General features: G+C 39.4%; 1 protein-coding gene and 1 long non-coding RNA gene across 2 annotated transcripts in view; one reads left to right on the top strand and one right to left on the bottom strand.

Annotated features, from left to right (window-relative positions):
• LOC124057782 overlaps positions 1–26,346 on the bottom strand; it is a 1,110,263-nt gene that overhangs the window by 993,287 nt on the left and 90,630 nt on the right. The window lies entirely within an intron of this gene.
• On the top strand, positions 57–26,289 carry slc4a5a (solute carrier family 4 member 5a). Its single transcript, XM_046386333.1, has 23 exons — positions 57–151; positions 1,780–1,940; positions 3,146–3,298; positions 3,865–3,975; positions 4,703–4,758; positions 6,380–6,537; positions 6,648–6,735; positions 8,832–8,986; positions 9,298–9,426; positions 9,877–10,051; positions 11,433–11,566; positions 12,207–12,478; positions 14,116–14,177; positions 14,538–14,729; positions 16,011–16,124; positions 17,167–17,328; positions 17,625–17,803; positions 18,007–18,079; positions 20,702–20,770; positions 21,466–21,639; positions 22,079–22,252; positions 22,333–22,391; positions 25,595–26,289. Exons 1-23 carry the CDS (start codon positions 72–74, stop codon positions 25,758–25,760), a joined length of 3,096 nt encoding a protein of 1,031 aa, XP_046242289.1. The 5' UTR covers positions 57–71; the 3' UTR covers positions 25,761–26,289.

Below are 26,346 nucleotides of genomic sequence, written 5' to 3'. Positions count from 1 at the left end.
ACATTCTTTTCTTCCATCAAGTGTCTCCAGCGGCAGAGCGGCTACGTTACATCCTGAGTGAAGATGATGACATGCCCACACCAACGCTCTTTACTGAGATGGACACTCTACAGCGAGATGGAGACGAGCTAGAGTGGAAGGAGTCGGCCAGGTGGATGACTGCACTCTCAAACACATGAACACACAAATGTTTGTTTGTATAGCTGCTCAACAAATGTCAGTGTCAGGCTGTCAAGCGAAGCATGTTCAAATTATGATATGTCTCAACACTGTATCTTGAAACTTGTGAACAAGAATTAAGATTAGACCATCGTCAAGGCAGACATTTTGATTTATTAAACACAGGTGTAAATGTTAATATTGAGGATGGCTGTTCATACAGAGTCTTAGTATTGTGTTGGCTGCAGTACTTGCCCACAAGTATACAGATATTTTGCAGATGGATATTTTTTTCAAAAATGGCCACATGACCTTCATTTTATGAAATATCTCTGCACACACCGGAACATAAAAATCCAAATGCTCAAACAAGCATGCTGGGCCAGTAGGTGGCAATGAAATCTACTACAAAGATATGTCCAACATTATAGAAGAACATTCTGAGAATTTTGAGCTTATTCCACTTCAAGAAAATAATCCAAAACTATTAAAAATATCTTAAATTGTAAACTTGCAATTAGACCTAAACAGTGTTTGTGTGTGAACAAGAGGCCAAAACTCTATGGCAATCCTTTTTAACACTTAAGCGGCAACTATAGATATCAACAATTGCTTCCTGACTAGTTAGAATTCCAAGCCAACATATCCCTAATGTAATTTTGATGAGATGCAGTTATAATAATATCTACTCTATGATATCTAACTTTTAATTATTTCTGACTCTTTTTCTTTCTGAGATATCAGCAATTCAATTCTTAATGGTGGAAATTGTAATATCTACAATTGTTCTTACATAGCAGATATCATAAATGGAATTCTAGAAATCTAAAATTTAGTGACTAGGAAAGATGTAAGTATTGATGTTGATGTTGGCATGGAATTGTAGGTAAGAATATCATTTCAGATATACAATTGCATTTCAGATATCTTAAATACAATTGTAACAACCTAAAATTATATTTGTAATAGTAACGGTTACATTTAAGATACCTAAGGTTCTTTTTACAACTAGTAAGAATTGTAGTTTGGACATCAAAACTGTAATTTCCACTTGTCAGAATGGTGACATATCCAAAATATTTTGCTGATTTGTCGGCTATACCTGATATGCAGTTACTAATACTGTAATGGCAAATTACATTTTTCACTAGTCACAATCCTTTTTCAAAATGTGAAAATTTGTACATATCTTTAATTTTTGTTTTGAAAAATAGTTGTATGTCTACATGGCCTCAAAGGCATGGATTGCTGAGACATTTCCACATGGGTTCCAGGTAAGGGAGTCATCATTAGGATATTATTAGTTCCACCTTTTTTCTTTACATCCTTTGACAAGATCTGCTGCAAAAACACTGACTGCAGATATGAAAGGAAGCATTGCGTGGCTAATATCTCATCGGACGAAATGTGATGTTTGAAGAAGAGCCTGTGTTTTTATTGGTATGAAAACCAAGGACAACTCATAAAATGGTGCGTTAGCAATGTAGGAAACATTCCTTCTCCTCAAACCACATATGTCAACTGTGCAGTGGGTACCACCAGCAGGGCTGAAGTGCCAAACAGTTTTTGTTTTTTAATTCTTCACCTGCTCTTTCTCTCTGCGTGTTCTGCTGCCTTCAGGTGGGTGAAGTTTGAAGAGAAGGTGGAGGAGGGAGGAGAAAGGTGGAGCAAACCGCACGTATCCACGCTTTCCCTGCATAGTCTTTTTGAGCTCAGGACGTGTCTCCAGACAGGAACAGTGCTGCTGGACCTGGAAGGCTACTCACTGCCTCAGATAGTTGGTGAGATTTTGATAAAATGATAAAATTTAGTTCCTCTTGTGATCGTTTCACTTCAGAATTCAGTAAATGGACTGCATTTACAACGCTTTTCTAGTCCTACAAACCGCTCAACGCACTTTACAACATAAACCAGCATGTACCCGTTCACAATGGTGAACAGTACACAGATGAAAGAGCCATTGGAAGCTATTTGGGGTTCAGTATCTTGCCCAAGGACACTCAGACATGTAGCTGGAGCTGGGGGTCAAACCTCCCACCATATGCTCCATCTAGCTGTTCTTGCTTATACGGCTTTCCCATTGCTACTCAACACATGTCAAAACGGAAGCTGCAGATGCATTGCTATGGACTGGTCAATAAATCAATTTAAAAGTCAATAGAGAATAAATCAATGACAGCCTTTACAGTCTTTCACAATTTACAGTAAAATTAGACAGCTAAAAGTAGTTTAAACTAAAGCTCTATACAGTACGATGCAGTTTCTACCCTTCTTGATGTTGTTGTCTTGATATTACATTTTGCTACATTTGTGTCATGAAACACGCATCTTTCGTCTCGTGAGACTGTATCACATCTTTTTGTGTGTGTGTGTGTGTGTGTGTGTATGTGCCAAAACATGAATGCTGAAGAGTTTGGATCTTTATTTAATTTAATTTCTCTATTAAACTGATAATAACTAAAATCGACCAGTATTTGTTAATTGTCAAGTCACTTAATATGGTAAACTCTTACTGTTATCTCATTAAGAGTGTTAGTGACTGGTTCTCCAGCATTTATTTCATTCATAGTGAGATACGCACTGTTTATTGCTCTTATGGAGCTTGGAGATGTGCATGACCCTTCCTCAGGACAGAAATCAACCAGCACAGTGCTTTAGTGCTACTTAAACTTTCAGTTCTAAATTGTAGTCTGACACCATCACAAAAGGGTGTATATATGTAGTGAAGTGGAATTTTTGTGTGTGTTCTATTTTGTTCATTTTCTAAAATGTACTTTGTATTATGAACTGCTCTCTGCTATATTTAGTTGAGGTCAATAACCAGGAAGTAGCAGCACTGACTTTAGTCATGTGTTCTCCACAGGACTGTATAGAGTACTGTATATGTCTATACTTTCTATAAACAACATGGGATTGCTGCAGATTTGGAATAATAGATCCCAGTGTTACATGTCCTCATGTAAAATCTAAATGTACCCTTTTCCAGATGACATTATTGAGAGACAGATAGAAGAAGGCCTGATATCTCCTGAGCTGAGAGAGAAGATCAGTTTTGTCCTGCTGAGGAAACATCGACACCAGACCAAGAAGCCAATCCACCGCTCGCTCGCGGACATCGGCAAATCCAGCTCTTCCACCAGTAAGTGTCCACTGGAAATGGTCATCTGGCTATAAGAAAAAAAAGATCCCCTCTGATCAACAGATCAACAACACAGACAAATTATCATGTCAGTTATCAAACAAATTATCATGTCAGTTATCAAACACTGCTGTTTTTCTTCTTTAGTCTAAATTATATATGATTAATTGCACTACATAGTGCTGAAAGCATGTATAATGACATACCATCACACGTACACATCAAGTAACACGGAGATATATTGTACAATTTCTTTAATTTATTACTGACTGGTCCATTCTGGTCCCATGCAATAATAATGATAATAATAATAATAATTTTGCACCTTCTGAGAAATGCATCATGCATATATTGGACTCACTTGGTAAATGAATGAACGCACTCCTACAGTCAACAAGGCTCATATCCTCCACAGGGGATGTATTAAAGTTTGATGAGTTAATTACCGCTGTAGCATTTCCTCATCTCATCCGGGCAGGGCACGTACTGCTCGATAAATCATAAAGCATCACCCCCGACAGCTGTGTTACTGTTTGTGTCTGTTTCTGTTAACCCTCCTTTGCCAGATCGAAATGTAGGGTCCCGAGGTGGACCAGGTCCTGGGCCAATGGCCAACTTTAACCGATCCACAGAGGACCTCCGAATGAAACAGCAGTCTACCAACTACGGCCGCCTTCGTGAGTGTTTGCACACGGGTTCACAGCTTGTAGGTTCAGTTCACATGCATGTCTATGCATTGTAGACACATCTGTCTGTCAGTCTGTCTGTATGTCCTACTTTGTGTTTTCAAAGGTTTAACAGTGTCTGGTTAGCAGTGGTGGAAAGTAACTAAGTACATTAAAGTACTGTACTTAAGTACAAATTTGAGGTACTTGCACCTAACTTCAGTATTTGTTTTCATTTTCTGATCCTTTGGACTTATTATCCTGAAGAAAAATTCACAAGCTACACCTGAAGATAAACTAGACAAAGTAGTTAAATCACCTTCACCTGCTTCAGGAATGAAGTGCTAAACACATTGTCATTAAATAATAAAATTAAGCATTTTTGTATCTACTTGTTTGTTGCATTATAGTGAAAATTTCTTTTTTCTTCTTTTTTTTTGTTGCTTGATTCTCAAGTTTCCATCTGGAGGAATTACTCGCTATCTGCTAAGTCATGCATCTCCTTGCATACTGTATCATGACATGCTCATTGTTTTTAATACGAGCAATATGAAACATAGGACAAAAGAAGAGTTTCTACCTTCTGTCTTATTTCTTTACCTTACTCTGTCTTTGCCAGAACAGCTCTAAATATATTTATAGTTACTGTTTATCCTTGTTTGAATGGATCTAAAAATCTTATTTTACATATGCTACAATATGTTTATGACTGTTGTGTTGCTGTTGTTTTGTGCTCCAGGTCATGCCCAGAGCAGGAGTATGAATGATATTGCTGATTCTCCGAGCACGGATCAGGTGACTCAATCTTCTGCACATCTTTTTACATACTTACATACTAGACATTATAGAGCGATATTGAATGAGGTTATAAAAGAGTTTTTTACAACCTCAAAATCAACATATCCTCAAAGTGAGTGTGTTTTTATGGCCAAATTCAAATTCCTATCTTTTCTAAAAGCAAAATGTCTTTTTATCTGCATGGAAGCTATCTCTGGTGTGTATCCTTATTTTCCACTGTGGTGCTTTCCATTATTGGTGAGGTTACCTATAGCATGTCTCAGTAAGGTGTTGTGTTGTATTAAATTCATGTTTCAGTGGAGTGGTGAGAGCCAGCTTTGTACTAAGTGTCATCAATATTTCATTGCAATTGCCAGTGAAGGTGACAGCTCCTGATAGAGGAAGCGTGCAAACACATAACTCACGTATTTGTGGGGCTGATGCAGTAATGCTGCTTAAACCCAGTGACGCATACTTTGCTATTGGTGCTTGGATTACGCAGCTGGGCTTTGATACAAACAGGTCAGGATTGAAGTGTCATTCACAGCTATGACTAATAAAGAAGAATAAATGAATGAGAATTTGTTTTTGTTTAGAAGTGTTAGATTTGGGCTATGAACTTTATTTGCTAGTGCAACTGTGAGGACGAGTGTTGGTTGTTCCAGTTCCAACTACCTTGGTTATGAGTGGTTGGCATGATGTTCAGATTGTATTCACAGGCCTACAGTAGGTCACGCGCGACAATGGACAAGTGATAGTTTGTTACTGTGTGTGTTTGTGTGCCACATTGTCTCTGTCAATATTGAACTGACACCGGAAAAAAGATGGATCTCATTGTCCTGTCCGCGTGCTTAGCCCTCACATGTAGCCACAGATTGGGGCTGTGGGTCATTGGCAAGGCTTACCATTATTGAGTGTTATTGTGCTGCCATCCAATTTCCTGCAACACCTTTACATGCAATCAGACAGGTCAGGTAGCTTGCTATCCTTCTCACAGTGACAGCTGTGTCTACATTTGTTTTTCTCTCTCGAATTGTTGTTTCTTGAAGTTGGATGCTCGTGGAAAAAGACAGGGTTGTTATGCTGCAAAAATCTTCTGATTTATCAACATCCTTCCAGACTAGTCTGGCAGGTTAAGTAACAAATGATAGGAAGGAGAAATTTTAATGATCCCTGTTGGGAGATCTGTCCATGCTGCAATAAATACTTAAAGAATAAATATTTGTAGTGCTGCAACTGACAGTTATTTTCATGATCAATTAATTATTTTAATCATTTATTTTCTCAGTTAATCATTCTTTCTATGAAATCACAATAAACAAGGGAATATCCTCACTATCCCCAGTACCTGCTTGTTTTATTCCTGCAGCGTATTCACTATACTATCACTTATGACACAGAAAAACAGCAAAATCTGTAACCACAGTTTTTTTCAATTACTTTATGATATAAATGGTTTGCAGTTCATTTTCCAATTATTTCAGCTCTAAAAACATCTACATAGAACACATATAATTCAAACTCTGAAACGTTAGCAAATATTAGACTAAATATTTGTCTAATATAATAAAATACAAAATACAAAATAATACAAAATAATAAAAAATAAAAATATGATGTCTCCCCATGTTACCTGTAGCTAAAAAACAAATTCATGAAGAAGATTCCCAGAGATGCAGAGGCATCCAACGTCTTGGTGGGCGAAGTGGATTTCCTCAACAAACCCTTCGTAGCCTTCGTCCGCCTGGCCCAAGCTACAACACTAGGAGGTCTGACTGAGGTACCTGTTCCAACAAGGTAAAAAGACCTGCAGTGTCTTTTGCTTGTTTATCCTCACACAGCAAAGCCCTCCCCATATGATCCTGCCATCCCAGCACATGCCTCACATTTGTCTTATCGCTATACAGATTCCTGTTTATTCTTTTGGGACCACAAGGAAAGGCCAAGTCCTATAATGAGATCGGCAGAGCCATTGCAACCTTAATGGTGGATGATGTAAGTGTCTGTCGCTGTATTTTGACAATGTTCCTGTCACATTTCTTCTTTATTAGACAACGCATACAGATACTGCCTGAGTGAACAGAAAGTGTTATTTCCTGCAAAGGCTGCGAGCTGGAGTTGAAGCTAAAATGTATGTGACGTGCTTTAGCCTGTCGATCCGCTGGGATACCCTGCTATTGTGTTGTAATTACATCTGGAAGTGATGCTGATTGTTAAGCATCAGTCAGGAGCAGGGTTTCTATTGGGATAATGAATCACCCATGGTTCACTAATGAGAGTGTTATTTTCAGTCCTGAATAAGATTTTACTTGTTTGAATGGCTTCCCATATCACAAAACAGAGAGCCAAATGTGCTACTTTAATAGCAGAGGCAAATAGCAAAGAAATAATGGGCAGTTATTTTAAATTGAGCTTGTTTAAGTCCTGGCAAGAGCCACAGTTATGCAGAAAAACGGTGTGTTCCCCAGCCATGAACAAAAACAGTAAGGTTGGTGGTTAGGATTCTTAGGTTGACCTCCATTACTCCATTATCATTCGGTGGTTTAACAGAGTTAAATCTCCCCTATCTAAGGCAGGTCAGATTGAGGAGCACAGCATTTTCATAATTTGATATGTTGTTTTTAAACAGCTTATTCTGTTGTAGCAAAACGTTTCATTGTAGCACCACCAGCAAATGACAGTTATGGTTTTGAGTGAAATTTCTCTGCAGCTGTCGGCATTCAGAATGAACTGAAATAAGTGTAGTGATGACTTTGGTTATCCCTTAACTCTCTATAAAGCACAATCATCAGGTCAAAATATTAATTTGTCCAACATTTTTGGTTCATGACAAGTAATGACATTCCCATCAGCCTCAGCTGTACTTAGAGCAATTTAGCAAACGTTAATATGCGAAGCCAAGATGATGTACTCGCTAAACATCTTAGCAGTGTGATTATGATCATGTTAGAATTTAACTTACATACGGCTCCAAAGAGCCGCCAGTATGGCTGTAGGTTGTTTTGACATGACTGTATCAAGATTTCAAGATTCGTTTATTGTCATTTTACAACACGTGACAGTTACACAATGACTACAATGAGTTGTAGCTCCTTCATGCTGCAACATAAATATGCAAATATGTAAATAAGAACACAATTAGATAGAATAAAAATAAAATTAAACAATATATACAGTATGTGTACATTATGTGCAATTTCAGTGTTAGTTTCCATGTGATTTATTCATGGAGCAGTGTGAAGGATGAACTGAGGAGTCTCATAGTCTGAGGAAAGAACCTGCTCTGTAGTCAGTAGTGGATACTTCTGTATTGCTGCAAGACAGCAGCAGTAGGGTGAACCGGCTGTGGCTGTAGCCGGGTGTTGTCTATCCTTTGGGCTCTGCAACATCTCACCTCACTGCAAGCGATCCTCGGTAGATGATTGCCAATTATGCTCTGGCACCCATCTAATGTCTCCTCATCTATTCAAAGACAGAGTGCTTACTGGGTTTATTCCTGTGCTCATTTCACTTCTGCTGTGCCCACATAGTAGCTGCTAGAAAGCTCTATACTGCAGCACTGATTGGGGGGTGAAGAACATACCACTCTTCAGGAAAGAAAATTGTCTCCCAAGTTGCCGATATCTGCAGCATTTAATCATTTAATTTCAAAAAGTTTAACTCTGATATATTTTTTGTTTTGTTTTGTTTTTTTGTTTACAGTCCTATTGACCTGCGGTCTGTGCAGTCTGCAGTCACCATTTATAAAACTAGAACTGGACCAGTGCCCTGGGCCAGTCATTGCCAATTAGAATCAACCCTTTGATTTTTTTCCCTTCTACATTATGCTCCTGTACACTTGACTCACAATGTTTCTAGGGCATGATTAGTTACTGACTGGCAGTTGTTTTTGAATGTAATTCCACTGGGTTCAAAATGTCAATATAATTTTTAAAATTTATGCTTAACAAGTCTCCAGACATCATCAGAAAAGATTGGAAATGCAAGTCAAATCTCAGTTACTACAGCAGTACATACTGATCTCTATCGCCATAATAAAAGCTAACTGATATGGTCAAATCCTCTTTCTTATCACCCGACCCCCTTCCCAGCTCTTCAGTGATGTAGCCTACAAGGCCAGAGATCGGGAGGACCTCATCGCAGGCATAGATGAGTTTTTAGATGAGGTGATTGTGCTTCCACCTGGAGAATGGGATCCGAAAATCCGCATTGAGCCGCCCAAGAAAGTCCCCTCAGCTGACAAGAGGTTAGAGTTTTACCATCCACTTCAGTAATGCTGATTAAGCTCTGGGCTTCTTTGTCTGTGGCACAAAGAGCATTTTGCCTGCAACAATTGTATGAACCAAAATCAACTTGTTCTGTCAAAGGTTAAGCCTGGCAGGAGATAAATGGTTTGAATTAAAACCTTGTGAGGTTAGAGCTTCATGCAGGGTGCAATAGCACCTCCATGTCAGAAAGCAGTGGTCAGTGCTTGCAGGATGGAAAAGCCTCTGACTTAAATAAACATAAATTAATGATTTGAATACCAGCCTACTCCTATATGTATTTTTCCTACAGAAAATCTGTGTTTTCCTTAAACGAGCTGGGGCAGATGAATGGTACAGCTGGAGGAGGAGGAGGCCTGGCTCAGGATGAGGAGATGCCAGAGCAACATGAGCTCGGCGAGGAGCTTGCCTTCACCGGACGGTGGGTAGTTCAGGTCACATAGCAGGCTGCTGAGAGGTCTGGATCAAATTTACCCTGACTCTGGGAGGTGGAACAGAAATTTGAATATGAATTAATCAAAATTTGCCAAAGCAGGAAAATGACTTGGATACAAATGCACCTCCTCGAAAGATGCAGATGTTCCCTAATGAGCACTTTAGCTGAGGATACAAAGATTAATCTGGTCAAATAGGTACTGTTGACCCACCAGTTTCAGCTGTGCCTAAAACAACATAACCAACACAATCAAATGTTCCACCCCTGGTTTTGTTCTACAACAGGGACTGTAGGTGAAATAAGATTTAAATATGGTTTGTGCTTTTACATGGGAGATGGTCTTCACTGTCCTGCTTTAACGGAAGATATTTGTGTTCAGCTGAGAAGTGGAAAATGTGAAGCATTCAGACTACTCTGTCTGTCTGTGTACATTAGATTCTGTGGTGGTCTGTGCCTGGACATAAAGCGGAAATTGCCATGGCTGCCTAGTGATTTCTATGAGGGTTTCCACATTCAGTCCATCTCTGCTGTGCTCTTCATCTACTTGGGCTGCATTACCAATGCTATCACCTTTGGTGGCCTGCTGGGAGATGCTACTGATAACTACCAGGTAAAACAGAGTGCCAAGGTCAGGAAACTCAGGTTTATCAACTAGATATGCACTTTAAACAGAGAAGGTCCTGTATATACTGCAGCAAAGTGTATCTCTAGCTTTTGCTTAATTGTTTTGTTGACTCATTGTAAAACACTTTAATTCAAATGACAAATAAATGAAATAAAAATCTTGGTTTGACTTTTACACAATCATCTCTGGTTTGGTCAAAATAAATCCTAAACTCATCGAGTAAGGTGTGTAAATATTCTGACTCTACACTCCATTTTTGTCCGCTCCTGATGATCCTATGTTGTAGTCCAGGCACAACCCAGTCAGCTATAGGGTCACTAGCTTCATGGCTAGCTGAGCTAACGGTAGCTGACTGTATTCTACCTGAACTAATCAACTAATATGTTAATCAGCTGCTCGCTCTAGCTTCATATCTATTGTACAATACAATACAATTCACATGTGTAAAATCATTTTTTTTTAAAGAATCAGTACATATTGGTTGTGGATGCTTGATCTTTAACTCTATGTCTGGGTGTCTATGATGCACAGAAGTGTTCAGTGCTAAAGCATTCCTACATTTTATTATTATTGCTGCCAAGTCACAGTCACATTAGAGATGGCTTGGAAGTCTACAGTAAACCAATAATAAACACAGACAAGTAGCAGCAGTAGATTAAAATCATCTGGTGTCAGCTCAGGAAGTTCAAGTGTAATTTGTGTGTCATATTTATCAGGTTAGATGAAACATATTTACAGCATTTGCAGAGCTAGTTTGTCATAAAATGACACTGTTTTCCTGCTTTTAATTTTGTTTGTCCTGAATTGAATAATATCTACTGCGGCAAGTCACTCATCCCAATGTGTTTGCGTATTTGAAGAACTGAGAAAAACTTCAAGACATTATCATTGATTTAATTTGACTGCTCAGTCTTAAACAGTGATGTCTCTCCAATATGAACATCTCCTTCCCAAAGATTGTCCCGGCTTTATAAATTAGTCTTGGGATCCATTGCACAGAGGTCAGAGTATTTTTAGCTCCTTGTGGTTTTAAATCAGATCAAGTCTCCCTTTTTTTTCATTTGTGCATCAATGCCTTTTGCACCAACACAAAACAAAATACACATTCGCACACACACATGCACACTGGAATCATTTCAGGTCAATCAAGTGCCTTGATTGATATTTACTTCCTTTCCTGTCAAGTTGAAATACAGCATCTTGACCCATTGTTAATGTCTGATACACTCACTCACACAGCAGCCACTAACACACACACACACACACATACTGCATTTTCGTTTCCCATCAACTTGGCCTGGCAGTCTCATTCCACAGCAGTTCCTCCCTGTCTTCTCACTCTGTTTCTGCTTTTGTCTTCCAACAGGGTGTGATGGAGAGTTTCCTAGGCACGGCTTTAGCTGGTACTGTCTTCTGTCTCTTCAGTGGTCAGCCCCTCATCATCCTCAGTTCTACTGGACCCATACTCATCTTTGAAAAACTCCTATTTGAATTCAGCAAGTGAGCTTCTTTTGAATCTAATGATCTGGCTGTGGGAAGACTGCAGTGTGAATACCTTAATATCAATTCGAGGATTATTTGATAATTGCATTGTAGAAACACAAGTAAATCTCTGCAGCATGGTGTATGACCCCTTCAACTGTAGCGAGAGTGAACAGATTTGTTTTAAAATAATACTCTTGTAGCAGCTATCAAGTTTGGCTTTTATTCCCTTCAGCCTTAAATTTAAAATACATTTACTGGTGGTCTGTATTGCGAGGTGAACAAAAGGCTTTCACATTAATTTGCTGGTTACTTTATAAAGATGAAAATAGGCAAGAGTCTAATTGAGTTCAGATCTTTGATCTCAAGCCCGTTAAAAGTTTAAAGATAACAAATTGCATTTCTATGGGCAAAGAATTAGTCGCTGTTGCTGCCAATCTGAGAAATGCCCAGTCTAATTACTGCATTCTAATAAATATGAACCCCAAGAGCATTTTGATTGAAGGTCAAACTTAGTTAGAACTAGATACTGCATTTGTGGAATCTTTTTTACTTTGTATGTATGTTCCCTTTATAATTACAAATTGTATTTCCAAAGTACAGCACTGGATATGTTTGTGTGCATCCATGATGCTTCTCTGACTTGTTACTCCTAAAGGAACAACAATATAGATTACATGGAGCTGCGTCTGTGGATCGGCATCCACTCCTGTCTGCAGTGTTTTATCCTGGTAGCTACGGATGCCAGTTTCATCATCAAGTACATGACGCGCTTCACTGAGGAGGGCTTCTCCAGCCTCATCTCCTTCATCTTCATCTCTGATGCCATCAAAAAGATGGTGGGCTCCTTCAAATATTACCCCATCAACACCGACTTCAAGCCTGACTACGTCACCACCTACAAGTGCGAATGCCTGGCCCCAGATCCGAGTGAGTTCACCCCTTGGCAGGGAGATACTGAGGGATTATTCACAAGGAGCCATTGTGGCTACATGTGGTCCTTTTGGGCTTCAGTAGGCTGACTCCACTCCCAGGTGGTAGAGAAGTAACAGCACGTGTATTCAAAATAGAAATCCCTTTATTACCCTTCTTCACTTAAGATTCCAAAAAAATTAAGACACTGAAAAAAACATAAAAGAGAATGTGATAATTCGCTTTTTGACATTTACTCAATCGAAAACAGTACAAAAACAGTATAGATAACGTTTTACCTCGTTAACGTCATTCATTTTTGTAACTATATGCTTATCCTGAATGCAATTCCAGCAAGAGTTTCAAACCAGTTTGGGCAGGGCCATCAAAAGACTGGGAAAGTTGTGTACTGTTCAAAAAGCACCTGTTTGGAACATTCCACAGGTAAACAGGGTCATTGGTAACAGGTGATAGGGTCATGATTGGGTCTGAAAGGGGCAAACTCGAAAGGCTCAGTTGCAGTTGTTCACAGGCACAGATGGCATGAGGTTCACCATTTTGTCGGATACACAGCTGTATACAGGATATTACCACATGGGCTCAGGAGCACTTGTCCATAAACACGCTTCGTTTACAAGAGGTGGCATTTTATTTTTATTCACGTTGCACACAGAGTCTCCGATTTTTTGGAACTGGGGTTGTTTTTTTGTAGAAAAAAGAACTCCAGTAATTTTCTTAAAGAGCAGTTCAACCTAAATAAGATATATTATTATTGCTATATTTATTGTTATCAAGAAAAATAAGTCTGATTCAAGTTTTCAAGTCTCTGCAAGTTCAGTCATGCAATGAAGTAAAATTAATGACAATCAATGACTGCTCAAGTGTCAGTCTAAAACATCCTCATACATATATGTATGTATATATATATATATATATATATATATATATATATATCTACACACACACACACAGAACTGAACTGTGCAGGAGAAGCTGTTGATGGGTTAAACATGGAAAAGCATAGGTTTGTCCTGACTGGACCAACACTGATGAAGCTGGAGTCTTACAGTGTCACCATCAGTGTTTACAGACATGATGAGCTTCTTTGAGTTCATAAAGTCATATACCTCACACAGGTGCCTCTTAGACTGACAAGAACTTTTTGATTTTTACACTATGAAACTTGCCATTCATTACGTTCAATTCTTTAATCATTATTGGCCAATTGCCATCATTAACTGTTGTTTGTAGGGTTTCCTGGTTTAATATTCAAAAAGAAATTTAAGTTAGATTCCTTCATTCCCACAAATTCTTGTACTAATCTGCTTGGTATTTTTTTGATGACGTAGTGTTTTCGAGTCATTTGTGCAGACACTGATTTCTGTAACTGATTTGTCTCTTGTTTGTTTTCACCATGCACAAACAATTTGGCTGCCGTTTCTTGCAAGTGAGTACCTCTTTGTTTGCCTGCATGGGCCTCGGAGTGTTCTCTGCAATGTCCAGCAGCTGGATTCTCATTATGTTTTGCGTTTTCTTTTTCTTTCCCTTCTGTTTTCCTCCTGACTCCCCCCCCCCCCCCCCCCCCCCCCCCCCCCCTTCATTTTCTGTCTCATTACCTCCCTGTCTCTGCCTGTCTCTCTTCTATTCATAAACAGTGGCTGAAATGATCTTCAATGGTTTAGTTCCAATGCCAGATAACAGCTCTAGTGTCTCTGGGGTAAGTACTTGTTTTCATTTAATTTTCGTTTGTGACTCTATTTTGGTGCATTATTTGTAGGGTCAGTAACACTTCAGCTTTTTCCAGAATGAACTACAGGTGGTGTTTGAAAGTCCACATGACAACATTGTTAGTATCAACTCTGTCTGACAAACAGGTCGCTTTGCTCTCCTCTTTCTCTCCTTTGTTTGTTTATCACCATCCATCCCATCATCCTTTCTCACTCCCCTCCATTTGAACTTTGCATCCATGTTGACAATTTTTACTGTCTTTGTTTACATTTTCCTCTATGTTTTCATCTTCATCTCTTCATCTCTTCATACTGTCCTGTCTCCCCACCACTGCCACCCACCATCCCAGTTGAATGTCACAGCTCTGGACTGGAGCCAGCTGAGCAAGAAGGAGTGTCTGAAGTACGGAGGCTCTCTGGTGGGAAAGTCCTGCAAGTACGTCCCTGATCTGGCCCTCATGTCCTTCATCCTCTTCTTTGGCACTTACTCCATGACCGTCTCCCTCAAGAAGTTCAAGTTCAGCCGCTACTTCCCCACCAAGGTGACAGATTTTTTTTATACATCTTTTCAAATTCACAAAACAAACTTAGAAAATGTTTTGTAGAATAAATTAAAATCCAATAAAGTAACTCTGAGCAGCCCTCCTGTCAACAAACTAAAGGTATGTTCACAGTGTTCCAAGTTGGACTCACTAAACCATCGGGACTGCACAAGCTTGTTGTAAATTGCTCATTTTGACCACCTGTTCATAAGAATTTGATAATTAGCATAATCAATGCAAATTGCTTTGTGAGGCTTCCTCTTCATCTCTTTTCTTAGCAAAAAACTGCAAATCCTGCTGTCAAAATCAAACAAAAACATAACACATTTAGCAGTGTCGCCAGTGATATTAGGTGACCAAAACCAAAACAATTAGAGAATATTACTACAGCTGCCAACAGTATGCCATCAGGGCTGTGCTGTGCCGTGATAGAAATGAAGAGTGAATGGTTTGACATGAGGTTACATCTTACTGAGGAAAAGTGGTCCACAGACAGAAGGTCAAGGTGTTGCGACGGTCATCTTAATCAAGAGAAAGTTATGCAGCTGGTGATGTTACACTCTTAGAAGTTCTCTTGGAAAGTGACCTACATGAGGACCCCATGGCACAGCTGAACTGTATAAGCCGCTATGCCAAATTATGCCAAAATTAATAAGGGAATGGAAAAAACATTGACAAATTTCTTAGTAAGTTGAGATGCCATGACAATGTTGCATGCAGTTTGTTTTAGTTTAGTTTACTTTACTTTAGTAACAACTGTTAGCTCAAGTGGCTCTTGCAAATTCTTGCTGTGTGCATCCTTCAGGTTAACAAACGTCTGCTTCCTCATGAAACATTTCCAGGAGCTTTTCTTAAATTTTAAATTGTGCAGTGTTTGTATTCATGCTTCTTTGTATTGCACTACTGTGCTTCTTTTCTGTTTCTGCCACTGATAGTCGATCAGTAAAACATCAGGAACATGTAAGGTGTTTTTCCTTAAGCTTGTGCATATGCATTTACGTCCTTGTAGTCGTACACGGGACCTTTTCATTAAAACAATGCTCTGCGGTGTTAATAGTGGTCAAACTCCTCAGGATACCTTTCAGATGACTTTAAATAGCCCACTTTGTTTTTTTCAGGTAGAAAAGATTATATTTTCACTCAAGCCAGGCACAGTTCATCATTTTCTGTATTTACGGGTCGCCTCCTGTTAGACCTCAGCTCTGCTTTCAGTTCTGCAGAGAAGCATCTCTTTTTTTTCCTCATTTGAACTGTTTTGCTTCTCTCTGTCTGCGGCACCAGTTGAGGAAACTCATCAGTGACTTCTCTATCTTCATGTCCATCATGACGTTTGTGGGGCTCGATATGATGATGGGACTCAAAACTCCCAAGCTAATTGTGCCCACAGAATTTAAGGTAAAGCCAGTTTTGTCAAACTCTGCTTTTTTTATTTATTTGTTTTTGAAATAGAAAGAAATAAGATAACTATTTTAAACAATTAGCTGCTCTGGCAGAGTGTTTGACAGTGGAAACTGAAGCAAAACATGTCACAGTTTTTGGGAAATACATTAATTCACTTTCTTGCAGAGAATTTCATGAGAAGATCAATGTCACTCTCATGTCTGTTCATTAAATATGAAACTTTGCCCTGGAGGCAGCTTATCTTAGCACAAACATTGAAAACAGGGAAACTGCTAACCTCACTTTCTCAAGGGTAAAAAACAAAATCAGATAGAGATGGAACTATTTGTCATTCATCTATGGAAAGAAAAATTACCGTCATCTATTCTGTTAATCTATTTAATTGTTTCATGTCACTTTTCAAGAAAAACATTTGCTGGTTCCAGCTTTCTAAATGTTAAGATTTGTTGCCTTTCTTTGTTTCATGTTTCATTTATGATAGTAAATAAAGTGTTTTAGACTGCTGGTTGGACAAAAGAAACAAATAAATTTAATGACATCACTTGGGGGAGCTCTAGGAAGCCGAAAATAAGAAAATCAGATTAATCAATAGGGAAAATAATTGTTAGTGGCAGACTTAGTGCCAGCACCTCTAAATATCTTGCTTGTGGTTTTAAGGCGGTATTGCTGCACAATTTCTTGGTTGGGAACAGTCATTTCCTGGATTTATGTAGTCACTGTGAGTTTATCTAAATGTATGGCTGAGTTGCTGTATTAGATTGCATTAGTTTAGATCAGTTATACCTAATAAAGCCAGGCTGTAAATGCTTTGCCCTGCTTCCCGTGTCATACTGAAAGGACAGATATGAAATATATATATTTTCTTGTCTAACTTATTGCCACAAAGCAAATTAGAGTATTTCCCAAAAATGTCAAATGTTTCAGATCCTGATTGAAAATGTCACATAATGATTTCTAAAATGTCCATATACTACTGTGGAAATGAACTGCTTCTTTGTTGTGGAAATAAAATCTGCCACTTCCAATGTCCCACTAGCCAACTAGGCCAGATCGTGGCTGGCTGGTGATGCCATTTGGTAAGAACCCTTGGTGGGTTTATGTGGCCAGCTTTGTCCCTGCCCTCCTTGTCACTATCCTCATCTTCATGGACCAGCAGATCAGCGCAGTCATTGTTAATCGCAAGGAGAACAAACTTAAGGTAGGTGCGCTATTGCTATACATCACTTTCAAGTAGCAATAAGACAGAAAACTTGCATTTTAGTTCTCTGGTTTCATCTTTATGGATGATACAGATATTTCATCATTTTTATAGAATGGTATCGTTGTATGTTGCCACCTCTGAAATAATGTAGTTATTTTTTTTTATTATTATTTGGCTATTAATTAGTTATTATTTTTACTTAAAAAAAAAACTCCCACATGACCACATTCAACACAGAGAAGCTCTTATTCTGTGTCTTATTGTTTAGGATATGTGTCTGATTTCCCTGACAGAAAGGCTGTGGCTATCACCTGGATCTGTTGTGGGTGGGCATCCTAATGGCCGCCTGCTCCTTCATGGGCCTGCCCTGGTACGTCGCCGCCACAGTCATCTCCATCGCCCACATTGACTCACTGAAGATGGAGAGTGAGTCAAGTGCTCCTGGAGAGCAGCCTCAGTTCCTCGGGGTCAGGTTGGTGCCTGAGTATAATAAAAAACACAACCCACAGAAATAAAAAGAAAACTGCAGCTTAATCCTTAATCTTGGCTACCACTAGTAATATCACAGTATGAGAGAAACACTGTGCTAGGTCTTGTGTGTTTGAAATAGAGAGAAACCTTTTGAAATTGACTTGACAGTCTCTTGTGTGTATGTCATCAATGTCCAATATACAGAGAACAAAGAATCACAGGCATTTTGGTGTTTGCTCTTACTGGAGTATCCATCTTCCTCGCTCCTGTACTTAAGGTATGACGTACACGGTGGATGAATCAAAGGTGTTTGTTCTGTTTTTTTGTCCAGGATGAACAATACGCTGCTTTGTTCAGTGTGCCATTTTCTATTGCTTATAATCAAGCTTATAATGGAGGGCAAGAGCATGTAAATTCTGAGTATTCACCACTTTAAACCAACAGGATTAAATCTGAACAAATTCTGTTCATGGTCAAGTTTATCCTCTATGCTATGTATATATACAGTACATCCAGAAAGTATTCACACTGCTTTGCTTTTTTCCACATTTTGTTATGTTACAGTCTTATTCCAAAATGGATTAAATTAATTTTTTTCCTCAAAATTCTACACAAAATACCCCATAATGACAAAGTGAAACAAGTTTGCTTGAATTTTTTGCAAATTTATTAAAAATAAAAAAGCAAAATTATAACATGTACATAGTAGTATTCACACCCTTTGTCATGACACTCAAAACTGAGCTCAGGTGCATCCTATTTCCGTTGGTCATCCTTCAGAGGTTTTTACAACTTGAGTTGAGTTTATCTGACGTAAATTCAGTTGATTGGGCATGATTTGGAAAGGCACACACCTGTCTGTATAAGCCCCCACAGTTGACAGAGCACAAACCAAGCCATGAAGCCAAAGGAATGGTCTGTAGACCTCCGAGGCAGGATTGTGTTGAGGCACAGACCTGGGGAAGGGTACAGAAAGATTATCTGCTGCATTAAAAGTCCCAAAGAGCACAGTGACCTCCATAATCCCTAAGTAGAAGAGGTTTGGAAGCACCAGGACTCTTTCTAGAGCTGGCTGCCCAACTAAACTGAGTGATCGGAGTAGAAAAGCCTTAGTCAAGGAGGTGACCAAGCAGTCCAGCGTTGCTCTGTGGAAAGATGAGATAAGATAAGATAAGATAAGATAAGATAAGATAAGATAAGATAAGATAAGAACTTTATTGATCCCACAGGAAATTGTTGAGCCAGGGTTGCAATCAAAGAAGATACAAAAGTAGAAAGTAATTTCCCCACAAATCATAATAATATATAAATAAATAACAGAGTATATAGTATATACATGAGATATAGATAGATAACGGAAGATAAGGTGCATAACGGCAGATAAAGTGCAAGAATGGCAACTGATAAGGTGCAGATACAATCTTAAAGTATTAACTGTAGTGCAGGATAGACTGTTATTGTCCTATGTGGGTAAAAGGGATGAATTAAAGAGTTCTGTGGAGCACCTTGGTGATTTCAGTGTACAACTGAAGGTGCTGTGGTAGGATTCCAGTGTGGCATGCAGGGGGTGTGACTTGTTGTTTAGGATGTTGAGCAGTTTCCTCAGAATCCTCTGCTGAGACACCTCTGCCAGAGACTGCAGTTCCACTCCCAGGACAGAGCCAGCTCTCCTGATGAGCTTATCAAGCCTGTTGGCGTCAGCTGTCCTCACCCTGCTGCCCTGGGGAGAATCTTCAAGAAGGACAACCATTTCAGCAGCAGCAGCACTCCACCAATCAGGCCTGTATGTTTGAGTGGCCTGACAGAAGGCACTCCTCAGTAAAATGAAAGCCCGACTGGAGTTTGCCAAAAGGCACATGAAGGACTCTCAGACCATGAGAAACTAAATTCTCTGGTCTGATAAAAAAAGATTGAGCTCTTTGGCATGAATGACAAGTGTCATGTCTGGAGGAAGCCAGGCCAACCTATTGGCCATTCCTGCTGTGAAGCATGGTGGTGGTAGCACCATGCTGTGGGGATGTTTTGCAGCAGCAGGAACTGGGAGACTAGTAAGGGTTGAAGGAAAGATGACTGCAACAATGTACAGAGACATTCTTGCTGACAACCTGCTCCAGAGTGCACTGGACCTCAGATTGGGGCGAAGGTTTATCTTCCAACAGGACAACAACCCTAAGCATACAGCCAACATCACCAAGGAGAAGCTTCAGGACAACTCTGTGAATGTCCTTGAGTGGCCCAGCCAGAGCCCAGACTTGAACTCTATTGAGCATCTCTGGAGAGATCTGAAAATGGCTTTGCACCAACGCTCCCCATCCCTCCTGATGGAGCTTGAGAGGTCCTGCATTGAAGAGTGGGAGAAACTGCCCAAAAATAAGTGTGCCAAGCTTATAGGATCATACTCAAAAAGGCCGTAATTGCTGCCAAAGGAGCTTCAACAAAGTATTGATCACAGGGTGTGAATACTTATGTACATGTTATATTTTTGTTTTTTATTTTTAATACATTTACAAAAGAATTCAAGCAGACTTGTTTCACTTTGTCATTATGGGGTATTTTGTGTAGAATTTTGAGTGAAAAAATGAATTTGGAACCATTTTGGAATGAGACTGTAACATAACAAAATCAAAATTGCTGCAAAAAGCAAAGCGGTGTGAATACTTTCTGGATACACTGTAAGACCAAACCAGTGCAAGTCAAAACTGTGGCATCAAAATTTAATTGAATAAAATGTGTGTACCACATTAGAATAGAATAGCTGAATTAAGTTTCAGCTTATTTCTTATCTATTCATTCATTTATTTGATATTGGACACTTTGCAGCTCCATAAATCACTACCTATTTTGGCAATGTAACATCTACAATGACCATAATGACATGTTTTCTTCCTGCTGCTTGTAGTTCATCCCTATGCCTGTGCTGTACGGTGTCTTCCTCTACATGGGTGTAGCTTCCCTCAATGGGATCCAGGTAAGCTGTGCACCAGCTGTTAATAAGTTACTGTGGATGAACATCTTAGTTTTTGCATTTTTAATGGCAGACAGGAAACAGCTTATTTAAAATAACCAAACAAGTGTCCTCACAGACTGCAGAGACAACACAATCACATGGGAAAATAAAACTCTGGGAGATTTGTTAGAAGCTCCCAAATTTTCTAAAAGTGTAAATTATGTGGAATGTAGATAGATAGATAGATAGATAGATAGATAGATAGATAGATAGATAGATAGATAGATAGATAGATAGATAGATAGATAGATAGATAGATAGATAGATAGATAGATAGATAGATAGATAGATAGATAGATAGATAGATAGATAGATAGATAGATAGATAGACAAGCTGCATCTGTGGATGGCTGGACTGTATGTGTCAGTGTATGTTTCTGATGTCCAGGTGTCTCCTCATAATAACCAATACCTGGAGTAACAATTACAATTTCAGATGCATTTAGAGGTGTTGAAAAACCTGTAACTAGAGCAGGTGCTTCTCTATAACCTTCCTTCAACTCACTGCACAGGCAAGATGAGCTGTGGTGCATACGGGTCCTCCGAAATAATTTGAAATTAATCATTCATGTAGGTCTGCATGTTATTAACCTGTGCCGCTCAGAACTTTTTGCCCTTTTCTTCCATATGCCACCTTCTGTCATTCTCCCACAAAGTTCTGGGACAGGATTAAGTTGTACATGATGCCGTCCAAGCACCAGCCCGACTTCTCCTACCTCCGTCACGTTCCTCTGAGGAAGGTACACCTCTTCACACTCGTCCAGATCACATGTCTGGCTGTGCTCTGGATCCTCAAATCCACCTTCTTGGCCATCATCTTCCCAGTTATGGTATGTGACATAAAAAAAACCCATGTGCAACACAGCTTTTGATGAATTCTGAGCTTGTTGTATTAGGGTTGTAGAAAGAGTTGCTGTTTTGAACCCTTTCAATGCAAGGTTTTAACATGTATCCTGTACCATCAGGTAATCTGATATCATTTGCTCAGAAAATGCATGCAAAAAAATACTATTTTTCCACAAAATACCCAGGTCAGAACTCATTGTTAGGATGTTAGTAATTGTAAAGAGATTTAATACCAACTTCAAAAGTATAAATGTTAAGAGAGGAAGCTATCTGATTTATACAATATATACCAGTGATTTGTCTTAATGTCTTTTGCAAATGCCATCCAGCTAAATCCTATTCAGACCATTACCTGGACATAAATGTTAATGAGAGTTAAAATGAAGCATGTGTGTCAGTGTTTCTCTGTGTGGAACCTTTCAGATCCTGGGCCTGATGGTTGTCCGCAAGATGCTGGACATGGTCTTCTCCCAGCATGACCTGGCCTGGTTGGACGACCTCCTGCCTGAGAAAGAGAAGAAGAAGAAGGATGATGACAAGAAGAAGGGCAAGGAGAAGGAGAAGAGGAAGCCCAAACCAGACAACAGCGAGGAAGAGGTGAGAAACTTGACATTCTGCTGCCCCCTGCTGGAATGATGGATCATGACACAAGTTTCTGATTTGTATCATGTCCACAGGACAAGCCTCATACCTACTCCAACCACTCGCCCAGCTCAGACTCTGACTTGGATCGCAGGTACTGTGTCCTCAAACTGCACATCCCCTACAAAGACCTCGTCTATCCTGATGTTGTACAGTCTCAGTGGGGGGCATACTGCCAAGCTGCTGCTACACACAGCGCTCTGTAACACACACACACACACACACACACATCCTCCATTACACAGACATAGACAGGTACCTATTGTGGACCCAAAATTTAGTCATACACTGTAGATTTATAAAAATTAAAGGATCAGTTCACAAATAATTGCAAGAAGAAGATATATTTTCTCCCTTACCTGTTGTGGTACTTTGTAATAGAGAGTTTCAGCTCAAGTGAAGTCGTTTTCAGGCTGAGGTTTTGAAATGCCACATCAAGCAAGTGTCAGGCATGGCAGTAAATGAGCTACAGAACATTTATGGCTCAAGTGCACCATCATATTTAATATAATACTTGTGAATATATGTGGCAGAGTACGCCATAAGAGTGAAGCAGCAGCCCCGAGCTGACTGGCAGAAGTTGTTCACAGGCTTCCCTTTACCTGAGATGTTAGTTATTTCTGTCTCCACCCTAATACAGTGGAGGTGATGGGATTTTGTTTGTGGTGCTCTCATTAATGAAGAAATACAATGTGTCTCCTTGTCCTGTTGTGCTATAGAATACACATACACACATAATTTTCACTGGGGATGTTTCCTCACAGTAATTGCTGTTGAATTTAAATATGTACATATGTTCTACAATGTGAGCACAACAAACTAAATTCCATTCAGCGTTGAATGTTCACTTATGGCCCTGCGATTGACTGGTGACCAGTCCAGGGTGAACCCCGCCTCTCGTCCGTAGTCAGCTGGGATAGGCTCCAGCTCCCCCGCGACCCTGACGGATAAGCGGTATAGAAAATGGATGGATGTTCACTTATTTCACATTGTACAACATACGGCCACAAATGATGATATGCGAATTGCAGTCCCTTTATGCTGGACAAGAAAAACATTTTTTTATGTTGGAGAGGGATGAGTAGAGGAATCTCACAGCCTGAGGAAAGAAGCCGCTCTATTACTCTGTTGGTATGGCTTCTATATCACTTGACAGACAGTCACAGCGTCTATCTATGTCAATCTATCTATGAGACAGATCCAGGCAACTAAAACTCAAAACTTTCTGCATGGTTACATACAACTAAAGGTAAATCGTGATATGTTTTTTTTTATTTGGGTGAACTGGTCCTTTAAAAGTCTGGCCAAAAGTATGGACAGAATAGTTGAATGGTTTCTCAAAACCCTTTTTTACCTTAATGACTATAACTTTAACTTGTTATTTTAATTTGACATCTGTCAAATACTGGCCTTGACACAGTAGCTTGAAAGTAGTCTCTTATTATATTATGATGTTGTTTTGCATTTGCATTATATTACAGTGCTTCTAATAGCTTTTCCCATGACAAACAACCTGTTAGTTCTATTGTGTATTGTGTTCTGTACTTCCAAATCAGTTTGTTTTACTGCATGTCCTCTTACAAGGAAATGCCCTTCAGTACTTCATCTTTAGTCATTCCCTCACTCATTTCCAGATGTTTGGAATAAATGTAAATTACAAACACAGTGACGCGGGTTGCCATGTGCGTCCACATACAGATTACTTACACTGTCCTCATAGTCTGGTTTCCTATCATGTTCGGGCTCACTCTCCTCTCCATGCACTTTAAGGCAATGCAGATCATTGTAATTTTTTTTTTAAAAAATGTGTAATCCTCCTGCTACTCTTCCTGTGCTATGTGCTAAATGTCTCAAACATATTCACTGTGTTGTCTGTTGTACACAATAAGTAACTATACTGTACTTCTACACTGACTGTTAGTTTTGAAAACTCCTGAAAGGCAGGGAGTGGGAAGGCTGCCCACCTGAAATCTAAACTGAATAGCTTCCTCTGTGTCTCAAAGCCACTGGTTAGGGTCCTTCATTAGAACAACAGGCAGAATTAAAATAGATTAATAAAACATAATGTATGGGATATGAAGTTGTATATCAAGAACATGTGACACATTTATTGTAGCCCAGCTTGTATGCATAATCATCCACATGCAACAAACATCATTGTTTTGGTTGTTTCTTTTTCCTCCATGTGCTCAATCTGCGATGCTCACACCTGCATGTGAACTGTAGGCTGACCCGAGCTTTATGCTTTCTGAACTCTCCCCACCTGTGTGGAGCCACTGTGGTTTCAGCGAAAGTGGATGCATTTGCAAGTGCAGTTGATGAGACTCTTTCTAGTGACCTTTGCTCTGTTTATTTATTTATTTTTTTGTTTGGTTGTTTTTGTTTTTTTTTTTAACCTTTGTGGGAGATAAGCAATTTTAAAATTGCCCATCATGTCTGCATTGCTTTGAAAGAGGCATGGTTTGGAATTGATTTATATAAAGCTTTGCGAGATGCTGTCGACTGTGAACATACATCAAGAAAATTACACTAGGTGATTTTCTTTGACTGAAACACTTTGAATGCATTTGGGTCACCAAGCCTTCCAAACCCAATTGTGACGGCACTTTTAAAAAAAAAAAAAAAATGCTACGGCTTCCTAATAAGGTTTTGTACAGGCATGTACTGACATGTACAGTGCAAAAGGTATAGTTGAAAGTCAAAACAAAACTGTAGTTTAATTTGTGAGCCACTGAAAATTAATATTCATTAATTATTAATTAATATAATTTAGAAAAAGATTTGTTCTTCTAATAAAATGTAGTCATTGAGTCATTACATTTTCTTGATAAGATAAAGGTCCTTTATTCACTTTTGGTGTCAGAACCCTTCCTTCATAGTTTATTTGGCAATGAAACGGATGACCTGCTCCTCTGTTAAAATACTGTCCGACAAGAATAGAAACTGTGGCTCGAGCTTTGCTGTCCATTGGAGTGTGATAAATGTCTCTATTTGAGTAAAGGTTTACAAACTGATTCTTGGTATAAAACGTTTCCAAGGTTCAAAATTCTCTCTGCCAGTCACCAGTTCCAGTCCAACCATTTGGCTTTGTGGCCACAAACAACCACTACAGCAGCTCATTTCACTCATTAGTCTGGTTTCTCTTGTTCATCATCTCTGATATGAACTGCTACTGTGTTTGGCTGGGGTCATGATGCCACATGGGTGAGCACCTCCACCCTCCCTTCCGTCCTCCCCGACTCCCTTAGTGTTTTTGGCCGTGGGTGTGTATGGTAACTGGAGCTTGCCCTTCCTCAGCATAACCCTCCACCTGAAGATCTCCTGCCCGTCGTCTCCGGCCATGCCTATGGGCCGAGCGGCGGCCTGCCCCGTACCGCAGGTCAAGATCGAGATGGAATCAGACTACGACTCGGACATTGACCACCACCGCCCTCGAGACATGAGCAGCGAGACCACGTTATGAAGACTCGATGTCTTGCTGACGGAACAAGGCACAACTAGGTGTGGGCGAACTCCACCATGCAGCCAGTGCTGACCCACAGACAGTATAAGATGGCTCAGACTGACAGCTGTGGACAAGCTGACTGGCTGAAATGAGTCTTATCCAGTCAGTGCAATTGGGTCTGCTTTTAAATTAGTGCATTTTGACAGATTTTACATTGAATAATACAATAAATACTATACTTATTTGTTTATTTGTATGATGTAAATAGCCGCAGTAAGAGAGGAAATAATTTATCTGTATTTACTGTATACTACATTTGATGTGAAAATATTTATCTTGATATATTAGATATATATATTGTTACTGTAAGATTAATGCAATTACTCCAAATCCAAACTAATCGTGAAAATCAGTACAATGTCAGAACTTATTATGTGACAATTTCACATCAGCCTGCAACAACAGAATTAGATTTTGCAGCAGGAAATATGAAAATACCTACCGTTCAAGGAACAGAATTATGCTGTATAAAGCCATGTCTGCCACTGTAAGTTAGCCTTTGGATATATGTGTTTTGGTGTTTGTTTGAATAGGGTTTAATGTG

Source organism: Scatophagus argus, chromosome 4 (assembly GCF_020382885.2).
Source record: "Scatophagus argus isolate fScaArg1 chromosome 4, fScaArg1.pri, whole genome shotgun sequence".
Taxonomy (NCBI): Eukaryota; Metazoa; Chordata; class Actinopteri; family Scatophagidae; genus Scatophagus; species Scatophagus argus.
This window is presented reverse-complemented; position numbering and strand designations above follow the sequence as displayed.